The sequence below is a fragment of the Hetaerina americana genome, unplaced genomic scaffold (genome assembly GCF_022747635.1).
Source record: "Hetaerina americana unplaced genomic scaffold, ioHetAmer1.1.p SCAF_120, whole genome shotgun sequence".
Lineage (NCBI taxonomy): Eukaryota > Metazoa > Arthropoda > Insecta > Odonata > Calopterygidae > Hetaerina > Hetaerina americana.
In genome coordinates, this window is record NW_027286293.1 from 248,549 (window position 1) to 261,801 (window position 13,253).

Below are 13,253 nucleotides of genomic sequence, written 5' to 3' on the forward strand. Positions count from 1 at the left end.
CCATACAACAAAAGAAGGAATAAGCACCTTGTATTGATGGAAACGGCACAGAATTTAATGAAGACTCTAGGAAAAATATGTAAAGCGTTAAGAATCGGTAGGGAGAGGGATTGTGAGGCAATGGATCCAGAATCCCTTGGAAATCTGAGGGAAACACATTAAATGTGTAGTCATGAAAGAACTATTTTCCCCATGGTGATCTCGAACGAAATACCGGGCACTTTAATTTTCCTGAGTGATTCTATGGCGAATCGAGAATTCAGCGATAGTCTGTGGAAGAGGCCATTCATAGGAACTGCGTCCCTTCATGTCTATATTAGGCATGCAGAACGTCTCTTTTCACATTTGTAATTTTATCCTTGGTTTCCTAACATGCCTGTGTAATTGCGTACCTGATTCTTTACCGAAAAGGTTGTAGAAATTTATTGACGACATCCGATTTAACAGGAGAAGTTGACACAATTTTGTTTCATCCGAAAATAACCTATATATATATATATATAAATATATATATATATATATATATATATATATATATATATATATATATGTTTCATCCGAAAATACCTATTTCCATCTGGCACACACTCCAGATAAAGAATATAAGTTGAGAATAAATTAGTTCCGTAAAAATTAAAATGCTGCTTTTATTACTCTACACTCCATTAAATTCATCGCATGTTCATTAACTGTTACAGCGGAGAGGAAAACTTCATCCGTACGCAAAAGTACTCAAACGAGTTATTGTAAATATTTTTTGCGCTATGTGATTTTTTGTCTCCCATCAGAATGTTTTAGTGCTTCATCCTGGAAACAAAAACTGGTTCATTGATTATGCACAAAATACATCTCATTACAGCCACAAGTATTCCTCATGAGGAGGACATTCTACGCCCTTAAACCCGCCACTTAACAGGCATAAACTAGTGGCAGTTTAAAATACAGGGTATTCGACCTTAGAGCAATACTTAGCAGTCTAGTTTGCGTCATTTTTAAATGAATAAATATTGGATATAGTTCAAGTGAAACCTTAAACAAGCAAGTTTGGAAGAAAAGGTGTCTTTTGGGTGCAGAGACCTAATTATAATTCAATAAAAACGTTCCCATACGTGATAAGAGTTTCAATACGTTTGATTTTTTTCCATGCCAACGATGCGGCTACTTAATCATAGACGATGACGTTATGCACACTTAGATAATGCGATGATTAGTTTTACGTTCCTCCCCCTAGAAGACGTCTGATTAGAAGAGTTCTCTGAATTATTAGCTTTAGAACCCAGTCTAGTCATAATCTGCGGTGAAACACAAATATGTTTTTTGGAAAATAATGAGTTAAGTAAAAATATGAAACATTTTGTAAGATTTACGTTGTCTTATGATAACTTAGTGAGCAATATACATAATAATATGCTATCGGCATTGGGCCACTGCACACCGAGTACGGTTTTGCGCGATTGTTCATTTTATAAATTTTATAACTTCAGCTGTGGATTTTGCGAATATGCATGATAGTTATAGCACTGAAACTTAGCATATTTTCATATTATTCTATGCACGTGTGACCAGTTTTGCCGCTGATGTGACATCATCACATACAAAAATGGTTGAGACATTACCAGACATTAAGTACAGTAGAGTACATATGTGTGCACTTACAGGGGCGAGTGGTTGGTGGTGAAAGATGGGAGGAGCATGTTGAAAGAATGCCTGGGTTGGTGTATGAGCCAAGATGTGATTAGAGGTAGAATGCGAGGAGGGAGTTAGGTGGCTGTATTTAGCTGTTTTTATTATTTTAGCATTTTATTCATTCTATACGATAGTGTGAATTGAGAAACTCCCTAATTAAAAAAATATATTGATAATTGTCACATGAATACGATTGAAGTTACCATGGCCTTTTTTCTTACTATTTTCTCCACCGTGCAAAACCTAATGATCATCCACAATAACTGCTTAACACCTCACCACAGAAACCCACACATTATGCAAATGCATGTACATAGGGATGGGTGGGAGCGAGACCTTTCATTGTGTCTTTTCCATAGATTGGGCTTTATTGGGAAGTGCTCAGGTGTGCCACCGTTTTCTGAACACCTGATCGGTTTAATATTTTAGTCGATTAGTGCTTCTCCACAATATTTACCCAACCCGAATAATGCACTTTTTAATCTTCCTTTAAAAATGTTAAGCATTCCGCTCCGAAAATAAAGAGTTGGTTTTCACGTCTTTGAGAGAGAATAAGTTAAAGCATACTTACTTGAAGTACATGGAGATGCATGCTTGAGGAAGGAAAAGATTTTTTCAATAAAATGAATATTGGAATACGATAAATCCACAGTTCCGGATGAGTTTATTTGCGACATCATATTGAATAAAATTGCTTTGTTTTACACCGAAAAGCATAATTCTTACAGATTATTAATTATAAATAATAACACACGTAGTCCATTTTACAGATATGTGACACAAACATTGACACATACACTTAGGTACACTCCATCCGTCATACTTGATGCCATTTCGTGTTTATTTTGCAGGAACTTGTTAGCCAAACTCAGTACAAACTGATTCAGCGAAGAGTTAGCGAATTGAGTTATTTAATTAAAAAACATTAATAAATTTTTACATTCAACACTGATCATTAAGATTTTACGACACCCACAAAGTAATTTATCATGGCTGGAGGTTTTCTCAGGCCCTTAGTGTTCATGTGTATCATTTAAAACTTCATGCTGCCACTTAAGTCCTTTAAAAGTGCAAATTTCGTCATATGTTGTAGATTTTGGGAGCATAGATGGAGCATAATCAACGTACATAATATGATGCCTGTTTAACAACGTCATTGTTTTCGAAAATTTGACCTCCTAATGATTTTCAATGCAGAGGAGACAAGAGAATTTCGGTTTCTTTAACGGTGACTAAATTGTTCAACCTTCGTTGGTGACTCGGAGGCTTGGAGGATTTGGATCCATAGGGACATGAAATTAGAGGGATTGCTACCGTTATAACATTTCTAGTTATAGTCTTGTCTTCGTCCACATGAAGTCCAAGATTATAAGTAGCTAAAACTTGAAAGACAGAATGGGTGAGAGTACCTCCTGGTACCAGCATTCTATTATTGCTTCCTGCAGAACCCAAAATCTGGTTTGCATCGACTACAAATAACAAATACCGATAACGACTGTATTAACAAGAACGTGTTCACGAGGGATATCTACGTCAGATTATGGTTGAACAAGATGGGGATAATCTAGCAATGGCAAATCCACCGACGCCAAAAATGGTAAGTCTGCTCCTTGAATATGTCCACCACAGCTTATAGATACAAATATGTTTTGAAGATTTAAGATTTATTATTTTCCACGCTTGAGAAAACCAATTGGATATTACAGACGCTTCATCCCCTCTGTATTATTACGACAGGTCAATTTGAGTAGGTACACTTTAGCTTGCCTGAAGGCTCTGAGAATCAAGTTGATGATTCACGAGTTATATAATATGAAAAATATTGCACAGTACATTTTCAAATTACTTGTGGTTCTTAAAACTATTATAAATGCGATGTAATTTAAAAATGAAATGCTTTTAACATGATGTTTCATCATGTAATTTGAAAACATGGCTTATCATGAATGTTCAGTGCATGAGACCAGGATTAAATTTGTTGTAAAACTATTAATTGACCATTCGGTGGTGACATCAAACATAGGTTATAAAATCCAAAAACATTTAGGGACACAGCATGCTTAAAATCCATGTTTGAAGTTTTGACAAATATTCTTGAAGTTCAATGTAATCATCACATTTTCAATTCACAAAACATCGATGCACCAAAATTTCGAAGAGGTGTGCATAGTTTAAAAACAGTCAATTTGCAGTTAATGTTTTATTTAATAAATCATGGTTTACCTGGTAATTTACGCAAAATGCTTTCAGAATTCCTGCTTGCAACTTTAATTTTCCAAGGACCATCTGTTTATTTAGTATCCCAGTTTAAAGTATATGTGAAGAATCTTCATAGCTTTAATCCGTACAGAGCCAATTTATATACATATACATGCATATGTTTATATATATATATATATATATATATATATATATATATATATATATATATATATATATATGTGTGTGTATATATGTATAGGTGAATGAATCATATATTTTACTATGAACATTTCATTTGTCAGATGTTTCGTGTGTGATCTCATAGTACATCATTTAATTCTGTGTTTTATTCAATAAGAAATGTAAAGTAAATATGATGAAGAGTAATTTATCAATAGGAGTCACTTTGAAGTCATCTCAGCCACAGTCAGCATGTTAGACAATTACAAATTTACGTCAATTTTCTGCCCAAAATCTAATAATTTGATAACTCTATTAGAAGAAATCAACGTTTTGTGGCATTGCAATTGAGTCTGTAATAGTGGTACAGATTTTGATACTAAAGCTCACCTACCACCGTAACAGAGCATTAAATCATCACCCATCACTCATAACAGCGGTTTGCTGATTAAAGAACACTTTTGTTCATAAACGTACATTTCTTCCAACAGAGAGGCCAATTGTTTTCCAGATTTTCCTTTTACCTCATCCTTTGCGAGTACTACTGTATTCATTGGTTATCAATTCTCACATGCCTGGATATATTACATCTTGAACTGCACCTACAAATAATTTTTTATAATGGCAACTGAATAATTTAAGCATCCCCTTGGGTACGTATCCTATGGACATATTTGTATTCCTTTGCTGAAAGACACCTAGAGGATAATTATCTTACAAAGTGAAGCAATCGTATAAATTGCCTATCTTGGCGTCCTAAGAGGTTAACCTGTTTGGAATTGAGTGAGTAACTATTGAAAAGCATTTCAATTTTAATTTCAAGCACTCCGGCAAAATTCATAATACTGTTTTAAAGAAACAAAAGCTTGCAGTAAGTCACACTTCTGGAGTACCTACTCAAGAGAGCTTAATCTATGCATGGAAAAATTGTCCTTCCTTTAAAACCCATCATTTAAACAAACAATTAGGATGTCAATCACTCCTAACATGGATTTTGTATCGAATTTCAATCGTTCCTTGCTGATTTAACCAGCATTCGAATGAGTAAAAAAATGATATGTTGAAATGAAATTTTAAAATACGATCTGAAGTATTCTATACATAAATATAATATATACACACCTTAGCCTGCAACATTCCCGTGTGTGCAAACCCCTTGTTACCCATGATATTATAAAATAAATACGGTCAGATACCTTAACAAATATACTACAATTATTGTAAACAATGAGACATTTAAATACAGTGTCTCTGTAAATTTAAATGGTAAGCATGAGTTACAAAAACATTACAAAATACAGATTTTGCTGTGAAGAAATGAATTTGCAGGGTAGGGTAGCATTAAACTGGCCACAATGTAACATTGAATTAGAATGTACCATATTACAGTTGAAAGTTAAGAGTTGTATTTAAAATATTTTTGGACAATATCCTACACAAAAGAAAATCATCATGTATGTGAAATTTATTATTAATGTAGTATAGATCTGGGCCAAAGTATAATATTACGTTGGCACGGAAGAAAATTTAGTTTAGCACAACAAAAAATGGAATAAGACTTTCTTTTAGCATTAGATTCAGGAAAGCATTTCGATAAGGTAGGCTGAAAAGTGACAAACTGCATGCTCAAATAAAATTTTAACGCTATTTACGAACTTAACTTGTGAAAACGATGCATTTTTTGTGTTACCTACGATCAAGACGCTTAAAGTGTCACCAAGTCAGGTGCCTACGAACTTTAACTGCGACAAACATTAAATTTACAAGGATGCAATTCAAAGCAAGAAACATATATGTATACGTATATATATATATATATATATATATATATATATATATATATATATATATTACTTATGTGAAAGTCTCACGGATATGAATAATGTATATCAAGATGACACCAGCGAACAAAAACACAGAAACACACAAAAAAGAAACTCAGACGTACAGGCACACCTGTATTCCGAATTTTCGGTGGTCAAACCACCTTTCTCAAGGGAGAGAAGGAAAGAACTGTTTTTGTTATTTTTTCGCTAGTGCTACCTTAATACATATATATATATATATATATATATATATATATATATATATATATATATATATATATGTGTGTGTGTGTGTGTGTGTGTGTGTGTGTGTATGTGTGTGTGTGTGTAAAACTGATCACATCCCTGGTCAAAATAAAATCCCTGTTTCATTACAAGAATAAGATAGGGACGATTCATTTGCTCATGAGGTCGGCTTTAAAAGAATATTGGGAATTATGGGTGCAAGATAACTGCAACTGTCTCTCTCCTCCTTTTCTGTGCTCTCTCGATGGTTCCTCGGCCGTCCGCAGTTCCCACCCACCCCTTTTTCACCACCCCCTCTCCACCTTCATACGCCGTCTAATGAACGTGTTAACCCAACCCACTGAGAGTCTTCCGCGATGAAGTTTCCCCCGGAAACATGGACGCATTAGGAAAAAAATATTAACCTTTCTATTCCACGCTCGCATAATGAGGGAGGAGATGAAACAGAGCAATGTCTATGATATAGTTTGCTCATATTTTCCATATTAAAATTAGATGATAGAGAGAGTTAATGCAGTGCTTCCTGCACATATAACCACTGTAAACATTTAAGGTTTGGACGTATGTTTTGAGCGTTGCTTCCCACGACTCACGGACTATGGGCTATAGTCTACGATCTAGGACATGGAGAACAGTGAGCGAGAGCGGCAAACATAGGCTATGGACAGTGTCCTTTGGACATAGGAAAAAATTCCTCTAAGTGCTTAGACGTTTATTTATACACTGGCCATTGTTCCGCGGCGCCCGTTGAGAATTTGGATTGATAACGGAAACGCATGAAGATGAAGGTTACACGGGTCACTGATAAATATGAGTTCCATGCAACTTATCTTCTAGTCCAGAAATTTGCGATTCTTCTCGTCATTTGAGGTAAGCCTAACTCGAACAAAAATAATGTTTTTTGGCTTCTAGACCACGATATTCTATCATGATTCGTTACTATTCTTTGTCTTTTCTGGCACAGCGTAAGCTCGAGTATGTAAGTTCGCGTTGGCTTCCATGGATGCAATTACGATGACCTCCCCACCGTGAAATGCGGGCTATGGAATAGCCATTTGTACATTGATGAACATATCTTGGCGTCATTGATATTTCGTCAAAGTACGAAAGGGTTGTGGCAGTTTTATTTCTTCCTTTTGAATTCAGCATGCGTTACCATTTCGAAAAGGATACCAATGAGCTATTTCAGACCTATGCTGGAAAATATTAGCTCAAAAAGGATTTTCCACCATGAGGAAAGTCGTTATAAATAAAATATGATTTTTTCGACCATTTTCCCACCGCAAAACTTCCGTTTTTGAAGTAGTGGTTAGGACTAGACCACTTGGGGTGTTTCCCTGGACTCCATGAAACCACAAAATCCTGGACTAGATTTTTAATTGTCATATCACAGCCTGTATGCTTTGAATGTGTTTAATTATCATCTGGGAGTTCATTTTGACTCTTCCGCAATATATTTTTTGCAAATGATATAATCGCCGAGAAGGCTTGCACTCATGAATTTGGCGCCCTCGGGTTAGCCGCCCCCGTGAATAAATAACGTCTTTTCTGCACTTGTGTCGAGGAATGAGAATTAAAATTACGGGGGCTGTGTAAATATTGTGCCAATGTTTGACACGCCTAATACCTATTTCCTACAGATGGACGAACTTACCACGGACGTATTTCAATGGCCGGAGTTTTAGCACTCAAAGTAAGTAAAGCTCGTGTTATTCACATTGTTTCTATCAGAAGAACTACTTGTTAATATTTTCCCCACTACCTTGATCATTATCACCTCCTTTCATTGGTTTCGTATCGACATTACAAATTTCTCACGAATTACGTCGACAGCAATAGAATGGTAATGAATTCACACAATAAGAGAAATTCTCTATGCACACGATACTAGCCTTTTGGCGGAAGTTATTTTTAACTTTTAAGTTGTAAAAACAGCATATCCTACCCACACAATGAATTTATAATCAGAAATTGTTGCACCTCGTTTCCCCAGTATGTTTTCGCTTAGCCAATAAAACGTTTGACAAATAATTTGCTTATATAAACACCCAATAAATGTTCGACAATTTAGGACTTATATCTGGGTTGCCGTTAGATGGAAGCTTAGTACAATCACAATTAGGAAACCTTGACCAAAGCTATTCTTTCCAGTAATTACACATTCAAAGTGAAACGACAATTATGCCTATGAAATCGATATTTCTGAGTAGTCTCACAGCTAGTTGTGAAAGAGGTTTAAACAAAATCTATGCGACTTTTAAATTAATAATACATTACATCAGGGAAGAAACATAGTTGATTAGAGAATGGTTGAACATAGGGAGGATGCCATTTACCAAAAGGCTAGGAATATCGTGCCTTCGTTCTATACATCGCAAATACCGACAAAAATGGACATTTTTGCAAGAAGAAAAAAAACATATTTTTTGCTAAATTTCTGAACCTCCGTTAACCGAACACAAAGAGCTTTAATTAAGAGCCCAATGAGGAAGATTTTCAGATGCGTAGTGGATCTGACAGTAACCTGTGTGCGCAAAATATTTAATAGTCGTCGAAGTAAATTTGCAAAAAACGAGCTTGGCAAGTATGCGCGTAAATAGCAATAAACGTTCAAATAGTACAATGTATACGTATTTAAAAATATTCAATTTTCTTCTCAAGATATTGATTAAAATTCCCTTGCAGAGTTTAGCTATAACCCTTTACCTTATTTTTGTTAAATACTGTCTGCGTGATCTATGACTACTGGTAAAATGTCGTAAAATAATGTCACAAGCGTGGGTATGCTAGGAATAATGGCCGGTAGAGCGCGCATGGGTCTAATGACTTTCGCCTTATTCAGAGAGGGCTACGATTACTTCCAAAAGGCAGTTCTCCCGTGTGAACGAGGTACACAATGCCGCGGCATTGCCATTTTATACTTCAGCACCAGGCTGTAGCTGAAAGATTTCCTTAATTATTTTTATCAAAAGATTAAGGTGCAAGGCTCATTAAGAAATTCGCACCTTCACAACCTTTAGTTAGTTGGCGGCAGTAATGCCTCAGCCTCTGGAAATGTAGGCCACACCATTGGGCCAACACCTTTGTGCGAGACATTGCTCAGCAGCAGACGAAAAATCCCTTTAACGGCTGTGATTGACTCGAGGTTGTTCTTAATCTAAAGAGGGACGGTTAGGAGTGCGAGCATATTTTGGCTCCAAAATTCGCACGTGCTCGCAATTATCATTTCAATTTGCTACAGAAAGGGCAAAAAAATTGTTCTTGTGAAAAGGGAGAACTTATTAGGAAATGTTTACAGTCAATTCCTTTTGAAAACTCACGCTGCCGTCAAGTAATTGTCTATGATAGTTCAGTACTTGAACACCTTATTTAAAATAATAAAAAGTATTAGCAAAGCATTGCTTTAAGAAAAAAATCGCATGTATTTTGAATTAGCACTGAGTGATATTTAAAGGCGTGTAGAAAACTCTGAGATTGCCAAGCACTGAACTCATCTTCATGAAAAAAAAACAAGAATACACTAGTGTGTGATTCAGCCCTTGCCTGAACCTTTTCTGTTTCAAAATATACTATGTATGGCATCTACCGTGCCTAAAGCTACTCCGGGTTGCGAGATCCCATCCATGCGAAATCTCATCCTATTTTGGCACAAAAACACATCTCAAGCCAAAAAATGAGGAGACCATACACGCGGTAAAGATTAAGGCAAGTTCAGTTAAGTAGCACACTTTAAGCAAAAGGAAAACTTCAGCGTCGATGTTATCCCTCCCTAAACTAAGTTGCCTTACACTCATCCCCACTGCCTTCTTCCGTGTGCAATGAAACTCCTTGACGCCAAAAAAAAGTGTCATAAAATTTTTCTTTCCTTCCGCATTTTTTCTGGCATATGTATTGGAATACCTAACAGCGGCATCCCTCTCGTTACTTCTCCTTATGACGAATGGACCATTCTCCCGAAGCTAGATTCCCATCCTTCGAAAAACAATCAATCCAACCCGGCGGTTGAGGCGGACGACTAAAAAGTCGCCGACCGAGTTCCCAAAGAACACGCTCCCCCGTCCGGGTGACTCCGCGGCTCCGGTGGCATGAGCCGCGGACCAAAGCCCCCCCCCCCGGCCAGAATTAACCCCCGCGTTTGGCCCAGCCTCGCCAGACCCTCCCCACGCACCGGCCGACGACCCCCGCGAGCCAACGCCACCCGCACGCCGCCTCCGCGGTATCCCCCGGCACCGACCGGCCCTCGCCGCATCCGAGCGCTGCTGACGTCTCCCCCACACCGCCCCCGCTCGTCCTGCGCCGCCGGTGCCACCCCCTCCCTCAGGGTTTCTCCGAGTCTCCCCGGCGGATGACTGCGAAGTGGGTCATCTGGAAGGAATTGGCCTCCTTGCTGCCCCGCTCCAAGGTCCCAGTCATGCTGTAGCCCATGTTGAAATCGGAGTTGGTCACGTTGGATGTCAAGTAGAGCTGTTGGTCGGAAGACCGCCATGGAAAGGAATAAGGAGACTTACTATTACTGAGTCCGCTGAGGCGTCGGCCTAACTGATGGCGTCGCACGAGAGAGGGCAAGGGCAAAGGAGTGGGAGAAAGGAAGTGAAAGAAATGTGGTTCGCGTATATTAGACGCCATGCTCAGTGACCGAGTTTTGTTCGAACGAGTGAACATTGAGAATGTGGCCCATCGAGGAGAGCAGAGGCACAAGTGAGTGGATTCAAAATTGCGCTCTTGAGAGACAGACGGGATAATAGATGGGAGCCGAAAGATGATTTCATTATCCTTGAAACTCGTACTTAAATAACGAGTGCCTCCTGGATGTTCGAATCAAAATCACACCCGTAACAATTACGTATTATTTAGACAATAAGGACCAAGGGTATTACTCAAATGACAAAAGTGCTTGTGATATCATCAACAAGTCATTGCCTGAAAAATGATTTGAGCTATATTTTTCATCCCGAAAAATTTTGATGAAGAATGATATTCACGAAGGCATCTAGAATATATTCAGCAATACCTTGAAATCTGGATCGGTGACCATGCGCTTAAAAGACCCCACGATGAACAGCGTTCCAGTGCCGTTGTCCACCATTTTTGCTTGAGTGCTGTATCTAAAACAGGAGAAAAGTTTAGGTTTTGTATTATCTTAAGATAAATATGGTACATATACAATAATAATCCCAGCACAAATAAAGACAATCCCATTATTAAATTTGTGTAAATTGCCTCGAGAAATATTTTTCTGTTCATCTGCAAGGGTTGACATAACAGTTACTTAAATACACGTAAACTTAATAGGTTGAAACCAATGTTTATGCTTTATATAATTTATAAAGAAATAATGTAAGTAGTATTCCTAGGGCTTTACTTTTAAAGCATTTCTATTAATTAACGAGAAATTAACATGAAAAGAAGTGCATTCATACCACGTTAACGCGAAGGCTGCCACAGCACATGCTGTATCATTCATTTAGTGGTGTGAAGAAAACTCGGTATATCTCGTTAATGAAAAATCAAATTGTCACAAACGTTATAACTAATGCGGTGACTGTAAGTGAAAGTTAGGATAAAGGCGTAGGGTTCTCGCCTTGATTGAAGACACAGGTTTTGGGAACTTCATTTATGTTAATAATAACAGTATTCTATTCATGGCGTGGCTTAGCATATTGGCGTTAAATGCTTTAATTGGAAATCAAGTTGGAGAGTTACCATGGCGATTGGTAATCAATCTAATCCTGGAAGAAAAAAAATTAAAATAAATGCCTAGGTGATAACCTCCCAAATTCAATTGATGATCAATGGTCCACCGACATCCGAACTTGCAGGCATGTCAGAGGACAAATTATAAATTAAGTTGACTCGGGTTTAATTAGTTATGAAAACTTCTGTAGAAGTTCTAATCTTACTCGTTGGACCCATTACTTATGGATATTCATATAATTACAAGTATATTCCCATAATTTTTCGCTATTGAGAATTTATGAAAAAGCGCGGTACACAATATGTTAACCACTGTTTGAATGAGGAATACCTATTGCAGAAAAATTACATGTCTAATGTCATAGTGTGATATGAAATACTGCGCTAAGAGAGGCATTTTATATAATTTACGGTGTGTCCTTTTTATGCTTATTTTGTCGCGCGTAAGCAAATAAAATTTTTATCTTTGTGACTAAAAAGCGGGTCACATTCGTATATTTGTATATGCGACATTGATTCTTCCTCTTAGTTTTCTTAGTTACAAAAACGGTAGATTACTAAAGCCAAATAATGCAACACAAGCCTAATTATTTTCAGAATTTCAGCGATTCATTACAGTTTAGGTGGACTTTAAATTTAAAATTCAAATGCGAAAATAGTACATTATTTACAGGGTCAGTGTTTTAAAATAATCAAGTCATAACTAAATTTTAACTTTTTATGAATTAGACATATTTTTTGAAGCATATTTTTTCCACTAACTCTGTAGGTTTTGGCTCAAGTCCAAGAAACCTTTACTTTGGCTAAAAAGAATTATTCATTTTCCTAACCTTACCAAATGAGGAAATTCCAATATTATTTTTTTATTGTGGAGGCTATTAGGAAATTACAATATTCATTGGTCATGGATATTTTTATATAGGTCAAAATATAAACTAAATGGATTAAACATCAATTTTATCTAACTTTGGAAAATGCGGTCTCTTCTCTACGTGATTCAAGGACAGAGTCAATGCGTATTGTCGAGGTTCTGATGCTTGATTTCGACAAAATAATTAAATTGTACCGAACTGTCTTTTCTAAATTAAATATCATCCTTTGCAAAGCAGCAGAAATAATAACACTACGTTGCTACTACTTTATTTAATTAATTAAAATATTTTTGCCAACTGTAATAACATTTTACGCTCTATAAAGAAGGTTATAGAGATTGGGGATTTGAAAGTAATAAGAGCCTCATAAGCTCATTTAGTTTGCATGAGAAAAAACGATTTTACAGTTTTCCACAGGTTTATTGGTAACGTACATTACGTCTCGGTTCACAGAACCATCTTCAGGTACAAGACAGGATTCAAGTTATGAATACATCATATTCATGCGTGTTTGTGGAAGGGGGAGGAAAAGAGTGATGAGTAGGGT

The 13,253-nt window shown here is 36.8% G+C and overlaps 1 protein-coding gene across 1 annotated transcript in view; it reads right to left on the reverse strand.

Moving 5' to 3' along the window:
• Nucleotides 1–10,457: 10,457 nt before the first annotated feature.
• Nucleotides 10,458–13,253, reverse strand: part of LOC139685923 (uncharacterized) — a 124,343-nt gene continuing 121,547 nt past the window's right edge. The window contains exons 3-4 of the mRNA XM_071583054.1: nucleotides 11,152–11,245; nucleotides 10,458–10,604 (exon numbers count right to left, since the gene is read on the reverse strand). Coding sequence (XP_071439155.1) covers nucleotides 10,458–10,604; nucleotides 11,152–11,245 — 241 coding nt within the window. The remainder of the gene's footprint in view (nucleotides 10,605–11,151; nucleotides 11,246–13,253) is intronic.